General features: G+C 40.7%; 1 protein-coding gene across 1 annotated transcript in view; it reads right to left on the bottom strand.

Annotated features, from left to right (window-relative positions):
* Window positions 1-10701: 10701 nt before the first annotated feature.
* Window positions 10702-22967, bottom strand: part of arap3 (ArfGAP with RhoGAP domain, ankyrin repeat and PH domain 3) — a 61397-nt gene continuing 49131 nt past the window's right edge. Inside the window, exons 28-35 of the mRNA XM_078289148.1 lie at window positions 21566-21694; window positions 20985-21121; window positions 19856-19938; window positions 19626-19661; window positions 19117-19180; window positions 16848-16985; window positions 15900-15938; window positions 10702-12352 (exon numbers count right to left, since the gene is read on the bottom strand). Of these exons, the coding sequence (XP_078145274.1) occupies window positions 11888-12352; window positions 15900-15938; window positions 16848-16985; window positions 19117-19180; window positions 19626-19661; window positions 19856-19938; window positions 20985-21121; window positions 21566-21694 (1091 nt within the window). The 3' untranslated portion in view covers window positions 10702-11887. The remainder of the gene's footprint in view (window positions 12353-15899; window positions 15939-16847; window positions 16986-19116; window positions 19181-19625; window positions 19662-19855; window positions 19939-20984; window positions 21122-21565; window positions 21695-22967) is intronic.

A 22967-nucleotide genomic window follows, 5' to 3' on the forward strand; every position in this document is an offset into this window, starting at 1 on the left:
GATTAGGATGACACAATTTGAATGTCCTTAATCAGGCAATTTGTTGTGCAGCAAACACACACAATTGCAGTCCAGATACTCAGTATATGTGTGTGTGTATGTGTGTGTGTGTGTGTGTTTGTATATATGTGAGTGCATGCATATGGGTTTGTGTGTGTATGTATGTGTGTGTGCATGTGGTTCTGTGTGTATGTCTATGTGAGTGCATGTATTGTGTATGGGTATGTGTGTATGCATGCATGTGTGTGTGTGTGTGTGTGTGTGTGTGTGTGTGTGTATCTCAGTCTAATCAGAACAGTGTTGGGTTGTTTTTAATTATTGGGGCCAAATAACTGCAGGCTTTGTGTTGTTAAGTGGGTTTCCAAGCTAATAGCCTTAACACACTGCAGACTCATTAATCTGCCATTGTCTCTGATGTGAATGTGAATTAACAAAAGAGTGAATGGGAGTCTAGGAGCTTTTTAAAGAGGTAATCCCCAAGATCCTAGTTTTTTATTTATTATTTTGGGGGGATATCTTTTGTGCTAAGCGGTCAGATTGTAGTTTTAGATCTACAAACATTTCTCAGAGGCAGAAATAATCTCATTGGCTGAGTTAAACCTCAGTGGGCGGAGCCAAAAATATGTTTTGAACTCTAGAGAAAATATAAATAAAACATAAATGGCAATAACTTATTTTTTCATTCATTCTTGTCCATGGTTTTTATGATGTTGGAAGGTCAGCAGCTAGCTTACCTAGATAGCTATAGGCTATCCTTACAAAAAAGAAGTTTGTTTTAGTACACTGTTAGTATACTTCTTTAAAACTAAAAAATAAGAGAGTATACTTTTGTTTTAATTTTGTTGTACATTTGAGAATAGTATACTTAGGCTTGTACTTGTAACGCTACTTAGACTTTTTGAATACTTTTTTACACTTTTGCAAAAGGCACTGAGAATAGTAGACTTAGGCTCACTTATAATTTTAATGATACTAGATACTTCAATAAACTTTAATAAACTGTGTAAAAAGTGTAAAGTCACCAGAAGTTCAAATATACCTTAGTACACTTTTAGTATTTGTGAATTAACCTAAAGTACACTTTAACCCTATATCCTGCAAGTATACCTGCAAGTACACTTTTATAAACTAAAAAATGGGCTAATTCAGTCCCAACAAGTAACAAAATAGTACACTTACAAGTAAACTAATTGTTTACTAGTACACTTATTATACTGAAGTATATTTATACTAAATACACTTCAAGTTTACTGCTTTTTTGTGAGGATAGTTTGAACTTGGAAGGTCAGCTAGGCTAACTAGCTAACATAGATAATTTTGTATGGCCTGTATTTTTTCAGTTAGCAGCAGAGCACTAGGCTTCATAATATTAGCTTCCTCCTCTCTGACCTCTTGTCTTTTTCACTGAGCTTCAGTCTGATGTTACTGAGACAGAAAAACTGTGATTGCACAAATAAAACTACAACCTGCTTGCTGCAGTGTTTTTTATCTAGTCTCCATCTTTGTCCCTCAGCCTCACTGTGGTGTTTCTGCACTGCACTTCCCACAGATCACCTGTCAATCAAACAGTGATTTCGGTTGCTGCAGTTTGAGTTTCTGTAGGTGGCGCTCTTCTCTCTGTCTGTTCAGCCTTGGTGGCTATCGCTGCTCATGCTAACTACCCGGTTCTTCTTCTTCTGTTGATTCCAAACAAAAGTCAGACTGTGTGTTTCTGTGCAGATCAGCAGCTTATTCCCTCCAGACAACAGACTGTACTCCTCACTTCTCTAATCCTGTGGTTTCATCACCTTGTCCAACACAACTTTTCCCACTGGGTCAGCCACCTCTGAGTGTGAGACGCCAAGCCACAAAACCCTGCAGTCAAAAGGGTGTTGAGAGAGAAAGAGAAAGAGAGAGAGAGAGAATCCCCTCTCCAATTCAGAGATAAGAGGTCTTTGTTGCTTCTCAATAGCGGCTCAGAAGATCCTTTTGTCTAGAGAGACTCAGCGGTGATATTAACCCGCCGTGCTTCAGTCTGTACGAGCTGCACTCACTTTTAACCCCAAACTCTGCTTCATGTTCCCATGTTCACATCAGACACAGATAATGGAGCAAAACTGATTAGAAACAAGCCACAGCGATGTCGCAACAAGTGAGGAGTTAAAGGTAACGTAACACAAATCCAGACACACACTCTTTAGGACTAGTGTTATGTTGGGACGTCATGTAATTAATGAATTGCCCCCCAATCTGTGTGTTTTGTGAAAGAAAAATAAAGAAACTTGCTGAAGTATAACGCCCCGGACACAGCTGTATGAGGTCAAGAGTTTACACTTCATCATTTCCGAAGCAAAACTGTGAGTCCAAACCTTCCTCCAGATTCCACTACTTCTTCCATTTTCCATGACAGGAGGAAGATAGAAATCACAGAATTAGAAGAAGAAAAATAAATTACAAAAACAAGCTACAACTGAAATGCAGAAACTGAAACCAGTTTGATTTGCAGGGGATTAGTTTTATCATCACCAAAATACGGGAGATGATTTGCGCTGGAATTTTTACTTTTACAAATTACAGAAACGGCAGATTCACACGTGACTAAAATCACTGACGATATCCGCAATTATTAGAAATCACTGGTCGTCCCCGGGTCATATTAGTCCCATACAAATAGAGCTTTTTAAAAATGAAATTTCATCAAATTTGTGTGAATGTACCCTAATCAAAATAAAGGGGTTGGAAGCACCTTACTTGTGCAATGTCAAAAGCTTTGGAAGCACTTTTCTCCCCACTGTTTTTTGATGTGAATGAACCCTAAAATTTAAATAAATTCTGGATTGGGGCTGTGACACTAGAAAGGCCAGTGGATTTTAACTCTGACCCTAAGAGAAAGCCAATAAACTGTCAACTGAACAAAGTAAATTAGGATTATAAGAACTATTTGCTTGCATGATTTTGATTTTGTACAAAAAGTGAGTCTTTGAAAAGTCATGGAGGGACATTTTGAAAGCAGAGATCTTTCACTTCTAAAATTCAAATCAGACATCAATTGGCCACAGCTTGGTGTTTCCAGCGTTAAAGATCCCAGTGTCAGACTCTCTGCCTTTCTCTCCTCATCAGCAGCTTTAATGAATCCTTGTGGGATCTTTTCACACTTGTAAAGAGGAGCCGGTGGGACCGAGGCCGCTCTAACAAGTTGTTTGTTGGTGGAGGAGGCTCCGCTCCGCTCCGCCGAGGTTCACAGGCTCTCGGCTTTGTGCGGCGTCATGATCGCCTCGCTCTCAGCCGCGGGAGATAATGCCGAGGGCAAACGCGGCGGAGAAAAGAGAGGGTTGATTAGGGATGAAAAAGCTCCTAATGAGATAGAAGGTGGCTGTGTGTTATCCTGCGGCGGTGTGAAGGGAGAGAGGGGAGGTTAAGGACCTGAGCGCCGAGTCAGCAACCTGTTCCCAGTCTAAAAGAAGTTTGGAGAGAGTTTAGTCATATTATCCTGCAAAAGACTTTCTGAAAAGTCTGGAATCACAGGAAAACAAGTATCAGAACCAGGGTGTGACACAACATGAGTTTTCCAAGGCTGATATCAATATTTTTAGATTGAAGCTACCAATATTTTATGGCAACATTCAATATCTTTGAATTGGATCATTTTAATTTCCCCCCTCAAATTAGAAAAGTAAAAGTATTCAGTGTTTCCCCCCAGAATTTCAGGGTGGAAAAGCCTCTGAAACATTTAGACCATCACGGGACACTAAAACTCTCCACTGAAACCAGGCTGATTAAATTATTTTAGGGTTAGCAACTCCCCCCATTCAATGGTTAAGTAAACTCTGGGATATATTATTAAAATTAAAAAATAAAACATGCAAAGAAAATGAAATTCTCTTGCAGGTTTTTCAGCCTGTTTCTCTGTACCTGTGGTCAGGAGGAACCTCCACATCAGAGGAGATCATATCATCATATCATCTGATATTTAATAAAAGGACAATATCGGCACATCGATATATTGGTCTAACCCTACTTAAACCGGTTTGTCAGAAGTGGGATTCAAACCCACAACTCCATTCAGAGACCAGAAACCCTGACATGTTCAAGGGAAAACAAGTGCAGCAAAGAATAAATATATTGTGTTATTTATTCCTATGAGTTTTTACATCCAGCTCTCCAAACATTAGCTCTAAGAAGAGAGGACAGATAAGCTTCTGCTGGGTTTCTGTATCTACAATCGCTCAGTGAAAAAGAAGTCCCAAGGCATCTGTTAAGCAAAAAAAAAAATAAATAAATAAAACTGAAATAGCTTATATTGCATGGGAAGTTCAAAGGAGAAGGAAACCGTGTTTTGGCGATTCTGTTGCTCACCTAACCAGAAAACGCGTGGTTTCCCTGTCTTTTTGTTCGTGGTTTTGACATTCTTTGGATTGCAAAATTGATGAGAACCTGAAGAAAATGTCACTGCAACTTAGGGTTAGGGTTAGTTAGGGTTAGTTTAGGGTTAATTAGGGTTGGTTTTGGCTTTTATTTGCTTTATGTGCTGTACTGCACTGAACTGAGAAGGAAGAAAGAACAAAAAAGGAAAGTGGAAAAAGACTCAGTTCAGCTGGACTGGGAAGAGCCTGATTACAAAATATAGAGTTGGTCTATCAGAAAACATGTAGTTTTATGTTCTGTGTGGAATTGATCAGAACAGAAACATAACAAAATGTCACCTCAGTTTATACAAAGTGGACTGAAGCGGCTGCTGGTCTCGATGAGGATCAAACAGGATCAGAAAACAGTTTCCACAGAGCTGCTCGCCGCCTCAGGCAGACACTTCACACAACAAGAGGTCTGGACAAGTTTTACTGTTCTTTTGTGTCAAAGTAATGAGAACTAAGAGAAACAGAGGAAACTGTCACCACAATTTATATAAAGTTGACTGACACGGTTGATCTATAGGAACAGAATCAGAGAACAGGAGGTCTGGACAGAAACGTCTCTGTTCGGAGGTGTCGGACTGAAGAGAGCCACTTCTACAAAGTGGACTGGAACAAGCAGACACTTCAGATGACAAGAGGCTGGATTTTCCTCTGTGTTGCACTGAAGAAGAAAATAGAGAAGGAAAAGCTGAAGAAGAAAAGATGAAAGAATAAAAAACCAAAGAAGAAGAAGCCAAAGAAGGAATAGAAGAATCTAAAGAAGAAATCCCAAAAATCTAAAGAAGCTGTGGAAGAAGGTAAAGAAGAAGAAAACAAAGAAGAAACTAATTGAGAAGCTAAAAAAGAAGAAACTGTTGAAGAAACTAAAGAACACGCTAAAGAAGAAACTAAAGAAAAAGCTAAAGAAGAAGCTGAAGAAGCGACTAAAGAAGACAAAGCTAAAGAAGAAGAAACTAAACAAGCCACTGAAGAATAAACTAAAGAAGAAGGCCAAGAATAATCTCAAGAAAAAGAAGCTAAAGAGGAAAAAACTAGCTCAAGCTCAAGAAGAAGAAACTGAAACTGAATAAAAAGCTAATGAAGAAGAAGCTCAAGAAGCAACTAAAGCAGAAGCTAATGAAAGACTGAATGCAGAGTCGAGGAGTGTTGATTTTCTTCTGCTGAACTGAAGAAAATCTAAAGAAGAAGAAGAAGAAGAAACTAAAGAAGAAACTAAAGAAGAAGAAACTAAAGAAGAAGAATCTAAAGAAGAAGAATCTAAAGCGACGCCTCAGGATATTTTCTCTGCTGCTTTTCTTCACTCTGCCATCAGTCCTGTTATTGTTCAGTGGGCTGGATCACACACACACACACACACACACACACACACGTCTGTATTACTATACTTGTGAGGACTTTCTATTGACTACATTCATTCCATAACCCCTAACCCCAACCCAGTGTGTGTGTGTGTGTGTGTGTGTGAGGGAGTGTGTTTGTGCACGTGCTTATTCATGTGCATGGTGTGTGTGTGTGTGTGTGTGTGTTGTGTGTATTGTGTGTGGGTGATTGTGTGTATATGCTAGTTTTTGTGTGCGATGCTTTTTGTGTATGTGTGTGCGTGCGGTGTGTGTGTGTGTCTCCGTGTGTGTGTGTGTGTGTGTGTGTGTGTGTGAGGGCGCCCGCTAGGTGACAGACTGGCAGTGAGAATGAACTTAATCCTCTAAGCTCTTGTTGGGGCTTGTTCTCTCTCTCTCTCTCTCTCTCTCTCTCTCTCTCTCTCTCTCTCTCTCTCTCTCTCTCTCTCTCTCCAAGACAAAAAATAAGCAGCAGATGAGCAAACCTGTACTTTTTACTTTCTTTTTTTTCGCTTGACTTTTTAAGAAATCCTCCACAGAATTTTTTGTGCACATTTTTAAAAACATTGAAAGATTAATAACTTGGTCATTTTTGGAGCGATCTCTTAGGTTTTCACAAACAAAGTAAAGACAGACCGAATCAATAAATCTGCCAAATCTGGTGTCATTCTTTCATGACTCAGGTAACTGAACACATGTTGGGCCTGAACAGATAAACTCTATTCTGCAAACAAAAAGGCGAGTCAGCTGATTTCAGTTTTTTGCTCCATCACATTCCAAAAATAGTGATTGTGATAGTGAACTATTCACGCAACTTGGTTGTGTTGGTGAGATGTGAGCTGCATGAGGCTCATGAACTTTACTGTTACACAAAGCATTTCACATGAAATCAATCGTCGATCAATACACAGCAACACGCTCTACGATAGTTTAATGGTTTAAAGAGGGGAAAGTGATGATTTACAACAGCAAACATTTTGTGTTGACATCAAGTTAAAAACTTACCATTTCAGCATATTAAATAACATAATGTAAGCTACTGTGTGTCCACAGTTAGCGGTGAAGCTAACTCCAGCTAACATCCACTGACAAACTAACTTTCTGTACTACAGGAAATACTTCAACTACCTGGAATACAACAAGATTTGAATGTAAAGTGAATCCACAAACCTTCAAAATACTGTGTGACTGTTTTATTTGTCTTGTGTCACAAGCTGTTTGCCGTCCGCTGTTTTTGATAGTGATGCTATCAGTAGGCCTAACCTGCCCAACTGAAAGTCACATGACATGATATCAGCATTTTGATTGGCTGTTGCATGAACATAGTTGTAAAAAGTTCCAACTTGATGCAACCAGGTTGCACGCAACTTTTCAGTTGATTGTAGGATGATACAACTCAGATGAAACGTGGTTGCAGACAACAGTTGACAGCAGCAGTGAACTTGACTTCATCTTCAGATGCAGAAAAACTCGACTCTTGTTCGATGAAAGGAACTTGATGATCGGAGGCAGAAACCTGCAGTTGTAGTTTTGTAGTTTTTCCTGTCAGATAATCTTCACAGCAGATGCTCGGCTCATTAGAGGCAGCGAGACAAATTTTTTTAGTGTTTCCCCTTCCAGCAGGTCTGTGTGTGTGTGTGTGTGTGTGTGTGTGTCTCAGGACCTCGGGGCATATTGTCACTTAAGGGACAGACAGCGGCCGATCAGTTTACCCCCCCCCCCACCCCCCCTCTTCAAAGGCCGGATGAGCGGATCAGAGGTCAGGACGGTTCGGACTAACTGGTTTAGGCTTCAGACTGAAATCCATCCGCTTTGTTTTGGCCGGATCCTTCAGACCGAACACGCCCCGGACCTGCCGCCGCGCTCTCATTGGCTCTGCTTCTTCTTCTTCTTCTACTGCTGCTATTCTACACGCCGCTCCGATCAGTTCTACTGAATGTCGGACTGTTGCGTGTTTTGTAATCCAGACCATAATCCAATCCATCCCTTTTTACACTTTCATTAAAACAGTTCAACACCTCACACCTTCACACAGTCACTTGGACATTGAATTCAAGGACTTTTCCAGGACCTTCAAAGTCTTGTTGGGTGACACTGAAGGACTCCAAACTGACATGCGTTGGGTTTTCCTCAGGATGTGAAGTCAGACTTCCTACAGGCCTTGAAAATCCTTGAAAGTTTGTGGATTTCAGAAGAACAAGGACATTTGGGGTAAAGACATGAAATCAAACATGATCAAACATGTTTAGGGCCTTGTTTGATTTTTCTCAAATCCACAAACTTTCAGTGTAGGTGCTTTTAATGAAAAAAACAAGTACTTTCAAGGCCATCTATTCATGTTCTTTAAAACACTTTGTTCACTTTTGAAGATGATGCTTTTCCCCATTTAGCTACTGCAAGGATTTAAAATCACAATAAAAGAAAAAAATGACTTTTCCCCTTGTTAACTCATTTTCCATATCATGGCGTACATCTGTTCAACAATGAATGCCCCCCAAAAAAATAAAAGGTCTTCATCTTCTTGTATTTTTAGTGGTTACTCTGCCTGTTTACTTTTTCTTTTCTTCCTTTTCTTCTTCATGGTTTTGTCCCGCTGGCTGAATTTATTCATTTGGAAGAATCTGTAATTTGTGAAGCTTATTATTATACATTATTATACATAAAGCATTTTTGATCTGCTGAATACTTTTGAAATGTTTTAAACCTAGGAGTTTAAAATGTCCTTTTCTGTCCACAAATGTGTTTTGGCACTTTTTTTTTTTTAGGAAGAGCAGCTGCATTCACATCAATACTGATCTATATTTTCAAGAACTGGGAGAACCTTTTGAATCGAAAACAACTTGCTGAATACAAACTCTGTCTGTTCTCAACAGGTTTTATACGAGCGATGTGATTTGTTAGTTTTATTCTAATTTCATCTGAACTGTCTGCACACATTTCCCTTCTGGAACAATAAAGATCTGGACTGAACTCCATGCTATGAAACAAAAAATATCATATTTTAATATAATCCTTCATGTACATGAATCCATCCAGAACAACCACAACAGGTGAAACACTGAATAATGCAGGGATCATAAATGATGAATAATGTACAATATATACATCTGCAGAGCAATGACACAGGTGGGATTCAGTTTCTCCACTGTTAGACTCAGATGTGGACCGACTGGATGATGAAGAGGAGACGATGAAGACCGAAGCTTGATTATAGGATCAATTAGATGAGCCTCTGTTGTGTTGACAGACAGTGGGAAAACACAGGACTCTTTCCAGTTAAAACCCCACAGGCTGCTGAAGCATGAATCTCTGCTGCCACCTGCTGTCTGAACAGGGAAACATCCTGAGTCACAGCTCAAGAAAAAAACAAAAAAATAAAAGGCAAATTTATGTTTTTTAAAAATAAATTAAGGTATAGAAAGGCTGGAACAAATTTCATAATAAAATCCAGTTGTTTAAGACTCAGAATGTGCCAATTTAGCCGCAACAGCTCTAAAATATGACATAAATTCATGTGGATCTCCTAAACTACACCAGTGTCAGAACAATATAATATAAAAACAGACAACAGGAATATTGTTAATAGCTGAAGCAGTTAGCTCGAGTCCAATATCATTTGAAATGTACAACAGACTGTAGAAACAAACAAAAGAGACAGTGACGTAGTTATTTCATACAGTTTATACAGTGTTTTACCATTAAAACCAATGGAACCAGTATCCTTAACCAGTATCTTCCTTTTCCTGGAGGATAATGTTTAGCTTATGCAACGTACATCTATAAAATCTATATCTACACACGTAACGTATATCTTATGTGATGTATATCTACTGTATAGCATGTCTAGATATTTCACGTACATCTATATCATCTATTTCTAGACATGGAATGCATATTTTGTGGTGTATATGTCTATATGATGTGGATCTATAGTCTTCAGTGGCTCTGTAATGTTTGATTTTTGGTTTTGAAAATCAACATTTTGGAAACTGTCTGTTAGTTTGAGTAAATCTAAAACAGACAGCAGCCTGCTGCAGCAGATGAGTGTGTGTGTGTGTGTGTGTGTGTGTGTTCAGGTGTAAATCTACTCTGAATGTGAGATGAAGCTTGTTTTTCTGACTCTTCAGCTGTGTGTTTGTTCAGTTTCACCATGCAGACTGAAGCTTCATCTGAACTGACAGAGTGTAAAGGAGAAACTGACCAAAAGTGACGTTTTCACCTTCTGTTTACAATAATGTTGGAGCCAGAATCAGTTTCTTCTGCCCAATTAACATTAGAGTAAGTTCATTTTAGCTCATTTATGAGATAGTGAGAGAAGAAGAGGATAAACCAGACTGGTTAAACATGACTGAACATTAGCAGATAGATACTGAAGTGTATGTGCTGCAGCAGGCTGCTGCTGCTTCATCATGCAGACCGTCAGCAGGCGGCCTGCAGACCGGTCTGGGTCCCCGATCCACAGTTTGGATCCCATATCAGCGATGAAGGATCTGAATAAACCGACTGCAGCTTGTTTATTCACGACTTCAGCTGAATTTGCTGAAAGAAGTGAGCAACAGTTTCTGGAAGTGAAGCTTCGAGCGTCACTGCTGGAAAACAGACAGACAGCATCGCTTCACATACAGGCTGAATGTCACGTCATTTTGTCAATATATCAGGTTATTGATATTGTCCTTTTATTAAATATCAGATATCATCACCTCTGATATGATGGAGGTTCCTCCTGAACACAGATACAGAAAAACAGGCTGGAAAACCTATTTTTCTATTTTAACCTATTTTCTTTGCATATTTTATTTACTTGTTCAATAATGTTTTTTTGTAAATTAATTCTTCATCTACAGGCAGTAATGTCTCCTAGAGTTTCAACCTGCTTTAAAGAGCTGAAACATCTTTCAGTGGAGAGTTTTAGTGTCCCATGATGCTCTAAATGTTTCAGAGGCTTTTCCATCCGGAAGAGAGGAAAATTCTGCGGGAAACACTGAATACTGGGAATGTTTTGGCATGAAAAAATGTCAAGATATTGAATATCGGCTATTGGCAGCTTCAGTCCAACAATATTGGCATTGGTCTTGAAAACCCATATTGGTCAAACCTTAATATTTACACCTACATGTGCATAAAATATCGGCTACTGGCACCTTAACTACAAAAAACATTGGTATTGGCGCCTGATTTCATATCAAAGTGACAAGATGTTTTTTCTCAATAAATTCGTCCATCTCTCCATCCGCTATAAAAGGATTTCTCCCTTTAGTTTCATCGTTCAGTAGCAACTAAAACGTTTTCTTTCAAACATGTAACATTCTTTCAGTGACAGTGCGACGAGACTAAAAACCTCTCAGCCAATCAGAGTCTGTAAATCTGTCAGACGTCACAGTATCCTCCGCTCCGCTTCCAGAGAGCTTTCATCTTTTCATTTTCTTCTTTTCCAAAACGTAACGATCAAATCTGAAAACCTTTCAGTCCGTCACATCTCCTTCTCAGAGGGAGTTACACTGCCAGGGTCGAGGGTTCGATTCCCAGGTTACACACATGCAGTCCTGGTGCTTCGGGTAAAATCCTCCACCAGACATCTCAGACTTTTCAGTATTTCCCAAACAACCTCAGGTGAATGTTGAAGCCAGTCCTGCAGTTCCTCTAACGTCCGCTAGAGGCTCCATAAAGACTCCAAACCTCCAACTCCATGAAGTCAACGGACCACAACCAACTTCTGATCAAAATAGAAAGTCAACACATTATTTCCACAAGAGGTTTTGGCCTCAGTAGCTAATTTCACTTCTTCTAATGTGTGTCCTTATGGAGATTTTCAAAATAATTATGTCATTAACAGATATAACAGATAAAACACCGGGTTGTTTTCCTGGTGATTGACAGATTACAGGCCAATAGCAGGCGGAGCTGCGGCTCTGCAGATGACCCAAACTCCGCCCCCTCCATCTTGGCTCCACCCCTCTGCCTCTCAACCGTAAACACAATCCGCAGCTTCAAAACCCTTCAGAAGACGATGGGTGACGTCACTCACTACTCCACCTGCTTTACAGTCTGTGGTGTTTCCACCCAACAGGAATTCCTCGTATCCTCACGTTCATCCTTCAAACCACTTGATCTCTGCTGATAAAAACACCTTCAGTCTTTCTTTTTCCTTCAGTCTCTCCCTCAGACATCATACGGCCTCTCCTGCTCCTCTTCTTCCTCCTCCTCCTCCTCCTCCTCGTTCTTCTTGGTGAAAACGGACGACAGCTCCTGCAGCAGCAGTTCTTGTGACGGCGTGCAGACGGGCTGCTGCCTCCTCCTGGCGGCGCGCGGCGGCGGCGGGTTCGAGTCCGGAGAGCCGCGGTCCGGATCCGCGTCTCCGCCGCTGCTGCCGCTCTGCAGAGTGTCCAGGGAGCCGCCGACGCCCCGGCTGCCCGGGTCCGGTCCCGGCGAGCCGGTTTCCACGGGAACCAGGCTCAGCGGGAGGTCCGGGACCTCCCGGGTGTCGGCGGCGGCGCCCGACAGGAAGCTGGTCTCCAGGGATTTGAGGACCTGCAGGCCGAAGTCGCCCACCTCCTCGTACAGCGGCTCAGGAAGATCAGGAGACTCTGAACGCTCCTCGAAGGAATCCTGCTGCACTTTCATTGGCTGAGAGAGAGAGAATTTTGAAATTTAAAAAGATAATTTATTGACCTCCTCATCTTCCATTCCATTCAGAAACCAGTGCATAAGAAAGGGTAACGAGCATTTAGATTGCACACATAAACAGGAAGCAAAAAACAAACAAAAACAGAACCAAAAGCACAGGAAAAAACAAAGAAGGCAAAAAATTCAAAGGAACAAAACAAGAGAGAGAAAGAGAGACAGACAGGCAGAGAGAGAGATAGATAGAGAGAGAGAGAGAGATAAATATGACCTAAATATTTTCTATTTTTTCCTTTGTGTGTGATTGAATAATTGCAACTTTCTATTGTTCAATTATCTTTGTTGTTATTATTGCTACTTTTTCTTGATTATCACTGTTTTGCTTTGGCAACAGATACTGTTGTATTTAATGCCAATAAAGCTCATTTGAATTGAATTGAATTGATAGAGATAGAGAGAGACAGAGCAGAGAGAGACAGAGAGAGAGAGAAACAGAGAGATAGAGAGAGAGAGATAGAGAGAGAGAAAGAAGAGAGGAAAAGTAACATTTCGTACACTGCTTAGGCAATATTGTTTCTGATTAACAGTTGTGATAATAAAGTCATTGAACTGAATTGAGAGGGAGAGATAGAAACAAAAGGGAGACAAAGAGAGGGATAGAAACAAAAAAGAGAAAGACAGACAGAAAGAGAGGGAAGGAAAGAAGAGCAATAAAGAGGAGAGAAAGCGAGAGAGAGAGAGAAAAAAGGGAGAGGAATAGAAAACAAGCAATTGAGTGAATTTATCTTTTTCTCCTAGAGACAAAAGAGACATTTAGAGTAGAAACATCAGTAAAACTCTGAGCTGTGAGTCTGCTGGACATCTGAACAGCTGATGATGAGGATCAGTAGAATCTAACTGGGTGTTTCTGATAAATAAGACGCAATTAAGTGAAACGAAACTCTGGTCAGATGATGAGGAAAACATTCAGGAGGGGAAACAACAGACGTCCTGTTGAAGGCGCGGCCGCCATTGTTTTAGTTTCTCACTATCTGATTTGTCCACGAAAACCTTCAGACAACCTTCAGACAACCTTCAGACAACCTTCAGACAACCTTCAGACAACCTTCCCTTCGGACTCGAGTCAGTTGAGACTTGGGACTTGACTCTGACTTGTACTTTGATGACTTGAAAAGGTTTCTAAAGTCTTGACTTGAGATCTTGTGTTTGTGTAAATGACTTAGATTGAAAGTGATGAGATTTGTTCCAGCAGACGACTGAATTTAAATTCTGTTTTCTGAATTTGTATGGAATGATTGAATTTATTGAAGTTGAAACTGATTATAGAAATCAAACTCATGATGCTCTTACCAAGTTTTTATCCTATTAAAACCATATTGCATTGAAAAGTCCTAGATATTTAGTTTTCTTTAAGATATTAAATTGATACTGGACTCTTGATTTGTTCTGACTTGACTTGCTGTTCTACATTTAGACTTGAGACTTGACATTAATGACTTGGACTTGCTTGGACTTGACTTGGTGTTCTACATTTAGACTTGGGACTTGAGACTTGTGCCTCAAGACTTGAGACTTGACTTGGGACTCGAGTAAAGTTGACTCGGTCTCACCTCTGGCGACTAACGCTGCGTTTATGTGACATGGGAATAACCAGTATTTACCATCTGAAAGCTCAGTGAACAGTATTTTCTGTAGTATTTACCGTCTGAGCAGTATTTTGAAGTCAGATACTCATATTTACCGTCTTTCCCACATCAAGTGAACGCACCATTGCAGCCACCAGTAGCTACATTAAGTTTTCTAACACGCATCAGTGATTTGAGACAGGAATCCCCCCCCCCCCATCCTGTTGTCCACACTTCAAACATCCCACAGAAACATCCTGCTGCTGCTGTCAGGACAGGAAGTGCAGAGCTTCCTGCAGGAAGGGGAGCGGCCATGTTGGCAGACCCTCTGCCTGTATTAGAGCGGGCGTTGGTTTTAGCGCTCAGGGTCTCTGCAGGGAGGCTGACCTGAGACCAGCAGCAGAGGCTCCAATGGTTTCTGACAGCAAGCTAAAGGTGGTTTGATGTTGTTTTATTCATTCAGAGGCCAGTAAGCTCTAGAAATTATTCGGGATGAGGGGAATTTACAGGATAATATTGTGAATATTAAAGGTCCCATATGGTGTAAAGCAGGACTCCCTCTCCTCTGTGATGATAAAGGAGTTGGATGGTCTATCTAAACATGGTGAAAGTATCAAAACTAAATCCACACAATCCATATTAGAAAAGCGAGCCTCTAAACAAGCCGTTTGGACTTCCGTAACTTTGTGGCGTCACAAAGGTTCGCTCATTATCATTTCTGTAAGAAATAATAGACTAACAAAGTGTTTTTTTCAAAGCGGTCGAGCGGTCGTCATCGTTTATTACCGGAGAGTTTTCCCTACCTGTAGCCGCCGGGCCGCGGCGTCTCACGTTTCGCTCTCGAAACGGTTAGCCGATCGGAACAGAGGGGTCGTTAATATTAATGAGCCTTAAAGACACGGCGACAGAAACGGCCTGTTCTTGGTAAGGCTCAGAGAGATGCTGGAAAATGAACGTGGAGAAATGGACTGAGAGTGTTTTTGGTTCATGACACCACACACACAGCTTTGAATGGACAGAAAGACACAAAATAAAACTCTAAAAGCTCTGATCCAGGTTTTGAGAAACCTGGAGAAAGTGCCTGGGATGTTCTGGAGTCAGGATGGACCATAGAGGGATGGACAACCTGCTTATCTCACGATACAATTCGATGCAATATATCGAAATTCAATATATCACAATACAAAACTGTGTCAATCCGTTGTTGTTGTGTCAGGAACATGAATGGTGATATCAGCTCCATGTTATTCTGCTGTCAGGAACATGAATGGTGATATCAGCTCCATGTTATTCTGCTGTCAGGAACATGAATGGTGATATCAGCTCCATGTTATTCTGCTGTAGTAATCACTAATGAGACTCTTGACCATCACAGTTTCACAAGCTCTCCATCCAAATTATATTATTGTCACTTTGTAAAGACATTTTTAAATTGTTGTTTACATTCTAGCAGCCAATGGCATCGCTGGAAAGATTTGAGTCTCAGAAATAAACAGAATTCTGCTCAGTCAGACTTTGTTGTCACTGAACTTTTATTGATCATATCGTATCCTGGTTGGATTGAATCCTGAACCTCAGATTGCGTATCGAATTGTATCCTGAGAGAAGCAGATCGTCCCATCGCTACAAGCAACCAACAGTAAGGAGGTCAGAGGTCAGAGGTCAGAGGTCAGAGGTCACAGCACCCTGACAGTAGATGTGTTGGGAAAGGAAGTCAGGATTTGTTTTGTTTTTGGATGTTGCGGTTTTTGTTTCAACAGGAGCGATTCCTTCTGTTCTCCCTCCAGCTACAAGAATATCTTTGCTTGGTTTGATATCAAAGGAACCGGTTCTGCTGGTTCCTGATCCTCTGGGTCTGATGACGTCACAGGAAGACGGAAAACTGTCCAGATGAAAACAAAGAGACGAAACACCAAAATACTCACAAAGAACATGGAGAGAGTCCGTCTGGCGTGAAGCTTCCTCTGCAGGGAGAGACAGGGAAGAACATGAGACACACTGCTGGACTGCACCGCAATTTATACCGCTGTATGTAATGTGTGTGTATTGTGTGAATGTGAATGTGTGTGTGTGTGACATTTGAGTGTAGACTGCTGTGTTATTGTATTTTCTGTCTGTCCTGTTTTCACTGCACTTTCCCCCAAAGGAACCTTCAACTTTAAACCTTGACTTCATACTGTACATGGGATTTTAAGAATTTTCTACATTTTTTTTTAAATGTATTTTTTATGTGGAAAGTGAATTCTTCTCTCAAATGTGGGGAGAAACACAAACATCACACAACACTGAAAAAAATGTCCCAACAATTAGTCTCATATTATATCTGAAAATCTTATTCTTGAAAACAGTGTAGGATTTTGTCAGTCAGGTGAAGTTATTGCACTTGTTTTCAACACAGTTTCACTTGTTTTTAGGAATTTTCTAGAAACAAGCCTGGAAACAAGGCAGAATAAGATGGATCATCCCCCTCGTATCAAGAAAATGACACTTAATTGAAGGAAATGTTTGAAACGAGATGATTTCCATTGAAAAAAACTGAAATGATTTTCTAAATCTAAAGACTAAATGAGCTGTTAAAATGGATATTTTGTGAAGATTTGACGTGTATCTGCCTCTGTATATCTGTGTTAAAGCACCTAAAATGTTGTAAAAAGGTAAAACATAATGCTAAACTATAAGTAAATTAAAAATTCAAAGTTAAAGATTGACTCCTTATCTTCCTTATTAGACTCAACACTAGATTAAGTAACATGTCACATGGATATTTGTGCAGTGAGCAGAACAGAAACAGGCTGTGTGGATCAGAGATAATATGTGATATCAATCATGTGATATTTTGTGCAAAGTGAAGAGGTATCACTCCTCCGGCTCACCAGGGTCTGGTTGGCGGACAGCATGGTGGAGTTGCTCTCGTCTCCTCTGATGGGGACGAGCGGCATCGTGCCGAACTTCTGCTTGCAGATATCAGACGACGAGTGACGCCTCAACACCGGGGGGCAGGGGTCGTCGTTCTGCAGGGAGGGACACACTGAGTCTCAACACCTGGTCTGATCTGACCTGAACATCTGATCTGATCTGACCTGAACATTTGATCTGAACACCTGGTCTGATCTGAACACCTGATCTGATCTGACCTGAACACCTGGTCTGATCTGACCTGAACATTTGATCTGAACACCTGGTCTGATCTTATCTGATCTGATCTGATCTGAACACCTGGTCTGATCTGATCTGATCTGATCTGACCTGAACACCTGGTCTGATCTGATCTGAACATCTGACCTGAACACCTGGTCTGATCTGATCTGATCTAATCTGATTTGATCTAATCTAATCTAATCTAATCTAATCTGATCTGATCTGATCTGATCTGACCTGACCTGACCTGACCTGACCTGACCTGACCTGACCTGACCTGACCTGACCTGATCTGATCTGATCTGATCTGATCTGATCTGATCTGATCTGAATACCTGGTCTGATCTGATCTGATCTGATCTGAATACCTGGTCTGACCTGATCTGACCTGATCTGAATACCTAGTCTGATCTGATCTGATCTGATCTGAACACCTGGTCTGATCTGATCTGAATACCTGGTCTGATCTGATCTGAATACCTGGTCTGATCTGATCTGACCTGATCTGAATACCTGGTCTGAGCACCTGGTCTGATCTGATCTGAATACCTGGTCTGATCTGATCTGGTATGATCTGATCTGACCTGATCTGATCTGATCACCTGGTCTGATCTGATCTGATCTGACCTGATCTGAATACCTGGTCTGAGCACCTGGTCTGATCTGATCTGATCTGACCTGATCTGAATACCTGGTCTGAGCACCTGGTCTGATCTGATCTGAATACCTGGTCTGATCTGATCTGATCTGACCTGATCTGATCTGATCACCTGGTCTGATCTGATCTGATCTGACCTGATCTGAATACCTGGTCTGATCTGGTCTGATCTGATCTGATCTGATCTGATCTGATCTGATCTGATCTGACCTGATCTGAATACCTGGTCTGATCTGATCTGACCTGATCTGAATACCTGGTCTGATCTGATCTGACCTGATCTGAATACCTGGTCTGATCTGATCACCTGGTCTGATCTGATCTGGTCTGATCTGGTCTGATCTGATCTGATCTGATCTGACCTGATCTGAATACCTGGTCTGATCTGATCTGATCTGATCTGATCTGATCTGATCTGACCTGATCTGAATACCTGGTCTGATCTGATCACCTGGTCTGATCTGATCTGATCTGATCTGGTCTGATCTGATCTGACCTGAACATCTCATCTGAACTCTCCTGTTGTGTTACAGTCAAACGGATCATGAAGAACTTTTTGCTGTCATCCATATGGTTTCTTTTATCAGATTGTCAAAAGGCTTGATGTCATCCTCCACATCAGAATACAAAAAATAATGTTCACAACTGTTAGTGAAGGTGTTTTATGTCAACTGAGGACATCTGTGTTGTTTCTGGTCAAATCTGGGCAGCCACAGAAAATGAATGGGTGAGACTATAATAAAGAGCAAAGAGTTCCCTATTCAGAGTTCAGGAGTTTAGTTTTGAGAGTATCTAGCAGATCGCAACACACACAAACACACACCTACCAAGCACCAGCTGTTGCCCCATCCCCATCTCAGACAAATGCACCCCCCCCCCACCACAAGAACCACAACTTATGTTAAGTTGGCACATAACCGCAACATGGTGCAATGCTCAATCTTGCAATTGTGAGAATGATTAGGAAAGACGTTGGTTAAAAGGTGTTAACACAGCATGAGGGATCTAATGATATAATGTTCTATGGTTGCTAGTGAAGAGTTTTAAAGGGCTTCCTGAAAAAGGATGAAGCACCTTAAGTGGGATCATGGAGTTAAGAAAACCCAATGAGATCCAGCGTCTCACTGCTGTTTTCTGCCATTTTCAATAATGCACTGACTGGCCTGAGGGGGGCGCCACAGAGTTTCACTGTCTGTACGTCACACACACAACATCTTAGACGTCAATGAATGGCTCTGTTTCTCTGTTTTCAGTAGTTACACCAAGGCAGCACTGTTCATCTGATAATGACAGACTGATGTTAAAGACGAAACACAGATAAATAAAAAGGTCAGAGGTCAACTCACCTGGGCTTTGAGGAAGCTGGTGATCCAGTCCCACAGGTCAGCCTCACAGTTACAGCACAGATAACTGAGGAGGAGAAGAAGAAGAAGAAGAAGAGGAAGAAGAAGAAGAAGAGGTCAAATTTCTATTCACCACAAGCATTACAGCAGACATTCCTGAAACTGCACACACAGACAGTCTGACACACATACACACGCGCTCGTGCACACACACACACACACACACACACACACACACACACACACAGGCATTCAAACAGCACTAAAAGACACATTGACAGTCAATCTGATTCTCTTTCCTCTTCAGCTGAAGTTATTTTGTTTTGGTCAAAACTGAACTGAACTAAACTGAACTGAACTGAACTGAACTAAACTAAACTAAACTAAACTAAACTAAACTAAACTGAACTGAACTGAACTGAACTGAACTGAACTGAACTGAACTGAACTGAACTAAACTAAACTAAACTAAACTAACTGAACACAACGCTGTAAAACTCAGAAAAACTTACAGCTGGTGTTTGTCGGACATCACTGTGAAGCCCCATCTGTACATGGAAACATCATTTTAGTTGATCCAAAATATTCACTTTATTATAATATGGGTGTTACTATTATTTAGTTTAGTTTACAGTGATATTTAAAAAAACACATGAAAACAAACAATAATTTGCATTCCATATACAGTATCTTTGGTGTAGTAAACACATTGTTATTCTGTGTGAGGTTCAGTTCGCTTCACCTCGTCGGAGCCTTCAGCTTCCTGCGGATCCCCATGTAGATCTTCATGGACTTCAGGAGCCACTCCTTCTCCGGCTTGATGCTCTGCACAGGAAGAGAGATTAGCGATTAGCGATGTAGAACAGAAATAAATTCTAGCATTAAAAATACACTGCAGAATATATTTCACCATCTATAATTTGGGTATGTTGAGATTTGTTCATGAAGAGCTTGACTTTGATGTGAAATAAGCCTTTTGGAAGTGTGTTAATCTGTCAAAGTTCAACATACAAGACAGTTTAGTGTTTTTACAGCTTCAACATTCATGTCAGACTCATGTTTAGCCGTCACATTCTGTCAGACAATAAAATTCAAAGTGAAAAACAATCTGCAATCCAATAAATCACCATGTAAACAAAGACAATACTGGCGACAGTGTTATAAAAAAGGGGGGGTAACGCGTGATGAAATTACAGATTGGTGCCTTAATGTTTCCAGGGAGGTTTAGTTTATAGAGCCTTAAGCAGGAAATCACATCTAGTGATTTTCAAAACAAAAGTGTCCTTTGTTTGTTAATATGGCAATAAAATTATTTCCCTTTAGAATACCTTTTTGTTTTTAAGCAGAAAATCACATTTCCAAGTGTTTTTTTGCTACCAAATATGCCCATAAAGTAGTATTGTTGAACAGTGGGTATATCTTCTGTCTTTGAGCATAAAATCCAAGTGTCCTATTACTTCTAAAATATGCCAATAAAGTAGCGTTTTTTAATATTGGGAAACCTTTTTGTCTTTAGGCAGAACATCACATTTCTAAGTGTTTTTTTTGCTACCAAATATGCCCAAAAATAGTATTTAATAGTGGGTATGCTTTTTGTTTTTGAACATAAAATCCAGTGTCATTTTGCTTCTGAATATGCCAGTGAAGTAGAGTTCTTAAATATTAGAATACCTTTTATCTTTAAGAAGAAAATGACATTTCCAAATGTTTTTTGCTACCAAATATTCCATTAAAATAGTATTGTTTAATTGTCTTTGAGCATAAAATAATATTTCAAAGTGTCATTTTACTTCTGAATATGCCAATAAAGTAGTGTTCTTCAATATTAGGAAACCTGTTTGTCATTTCCACATGTGTGAATCTGTCTGCACCTTCTTGTCTTTGAGCAGCAGCAGCTTGTGTTCCCGGATCTGGAAGGTTCTCTCCTGGAACTTGTTCCCCTGCAGCAGTTTGGGAGGTTCCTCCCGGCACTTCAGCAGGCCGATCTTCATGATCTCACTCTTGTAGGCTGGACAGAACATTTCAGAAGCAAATATTCATAATTTCTGTCATTATTATTATCACTTCATCATCATGAAGCAGCTCACTCTTGTAAGCTGGACAACAATAAATAAAACATCACAGATTGAACAGTCCCGCCCCTCCCATTCAATCAAACTGCCTTTCTCTCCCTAACTGATCTCCCATTGGTTTACACTTTTGATTGATCCCTCCCTGCGTTATGTCCCGCCCCAACATCCTGTTTCAACAGGAAATACATCACATTAGGGAAATAAGATGCTCCCAAAATGCTGTTTCATTGGGACTTTAAGACTAGAATTAGGAATAGTTTCTGGTTAGGGTTAGGAGTGAGGAGATGAATGTAGGACAATGAAGGTACAGGTGTGTGTGTGTGTGTGTGTGTGTGTGTGTGTGTATGTGTGTGTGTGTGTGTGTGTATTCCTGGACCTACATGTGAGGATGTTGATGCCCTCTCCTTTGGGAACTCTCTTCACCACCAGGTAGGCGGAGCTTGGGTCGGCCATCTTGCACCACTGCAGCGCCTGTTCCAGCACTTTCTCTTTGGGGTGTAACGGACGCTCTGGAACAGGAAGAACAACACAAACCCCCTTCACACACATAGAACCTGATAGAACCTGTCAGTTCTCCATGTTCTCTGTCCAGCAGCTCCAATGTTTCCTCTGCTCTCCTCTCGCTTCTCTCTGTAAAGTTTGTCTGTAGAAAGCGTTCAACATGACATGACGGTCCTGACAGGTGACGCGGGCCACATGTTGAACACCTCACTTGTTATTGTTGTAGAAAAATGGCGGATGAGGAGCTGCTGCGTTTCTCCTGCTGTTATTAATGTTTCATATTAATCTGCTGAGAGTCCGTCCCATTTACAGACATTTTGGAAAACTAAAAATTCTCTCACTTCTCCGGTTTTGAAACTTTCATCTCTCCGCTTCAAAGAAACGCTGCAGTGAGCGAGTCGCAGAATGAAACTCGCCGTCCAGAGTCTCGTCTTGTGATTGGTCGGCTCGCTCTGTGTGAAAGCGTGTTACATCAGACCGCCGTAACCTTTTGCCACTAGAGTCGCAAAGGAAGATTCCCGGGAATTTCACTCCGTCTGGAGGAGGGGAAATTGCCGGATCTACTTTTCCGGAATATCACACATGAACAATAAAGAACATTTCTGGTAGATTTCTTGGTGAAAGCGGCTTTAAACCACCTCTGCTGTTGGCTTTTGGGTTTGCTATTGTTTGTTTTTGTATGTAATTTGCCAGAAAATCCTCTGAAATAAACATGAAGAGATTTAATGATTGATAAAAGGCTGGACAAACATTATTTCAATTTTAGCGACGAGCTGAAGAGAAGAAAACCATTAACATCTACTTATGTTCAACTGTATTCACTCTCAGATGCTCAGACATTTTGTTCAAATCACAAGAAACTGACTCTCAGCTCAAAGTCTTCCTCAGCAGTCAAACAGAAGCTGGCTCCCAGTTTCCATTTCCTTCTGTTTCTTGTACTTCTCTAATCTAATCTGAGCAGCACTGCCGGCCAGAATTAAATACAACTGCTGCCTGTTTTCCACAGTTACTTCAGTTCTGCAAGACGCTACTTTGAGTAAAATGCTGCAGATCTAACCTTTTGTTTTACATCTTTTCGGTTTAATGTTTTTGTGTCCTTTTTTGTACCTTGCTGCAAAAACAACCGCACACTTACAGAACAAATAAAGGTGAACCTGTTTTGAACCTGTTTTACCCATCGAGTTTCCATGATGGAAAGATGTCATCAGTGAATCAAAGGTTCAACAAAAACGATATAGTACTATAATCAATAACCATGCCTGATCAGTTTCATCTCAATGC

The sequence above is a fragment of the Centroberyx gerrardi genome, chromosome 16 (genome assembly GCF_048128805.1).
Source record: "Centroberyx gerrardi isolate f3 chromosome 16, fCenGer3.hap1.cur.20231027, whole genome shotgun sequence".
Classification (NCBI taxonomy): Eukaryota; Metazoa; Chordata; class Actinopteri; order Beryciformes; family Berycidae; genus Centroberyx; species Centroberyx gerrardi.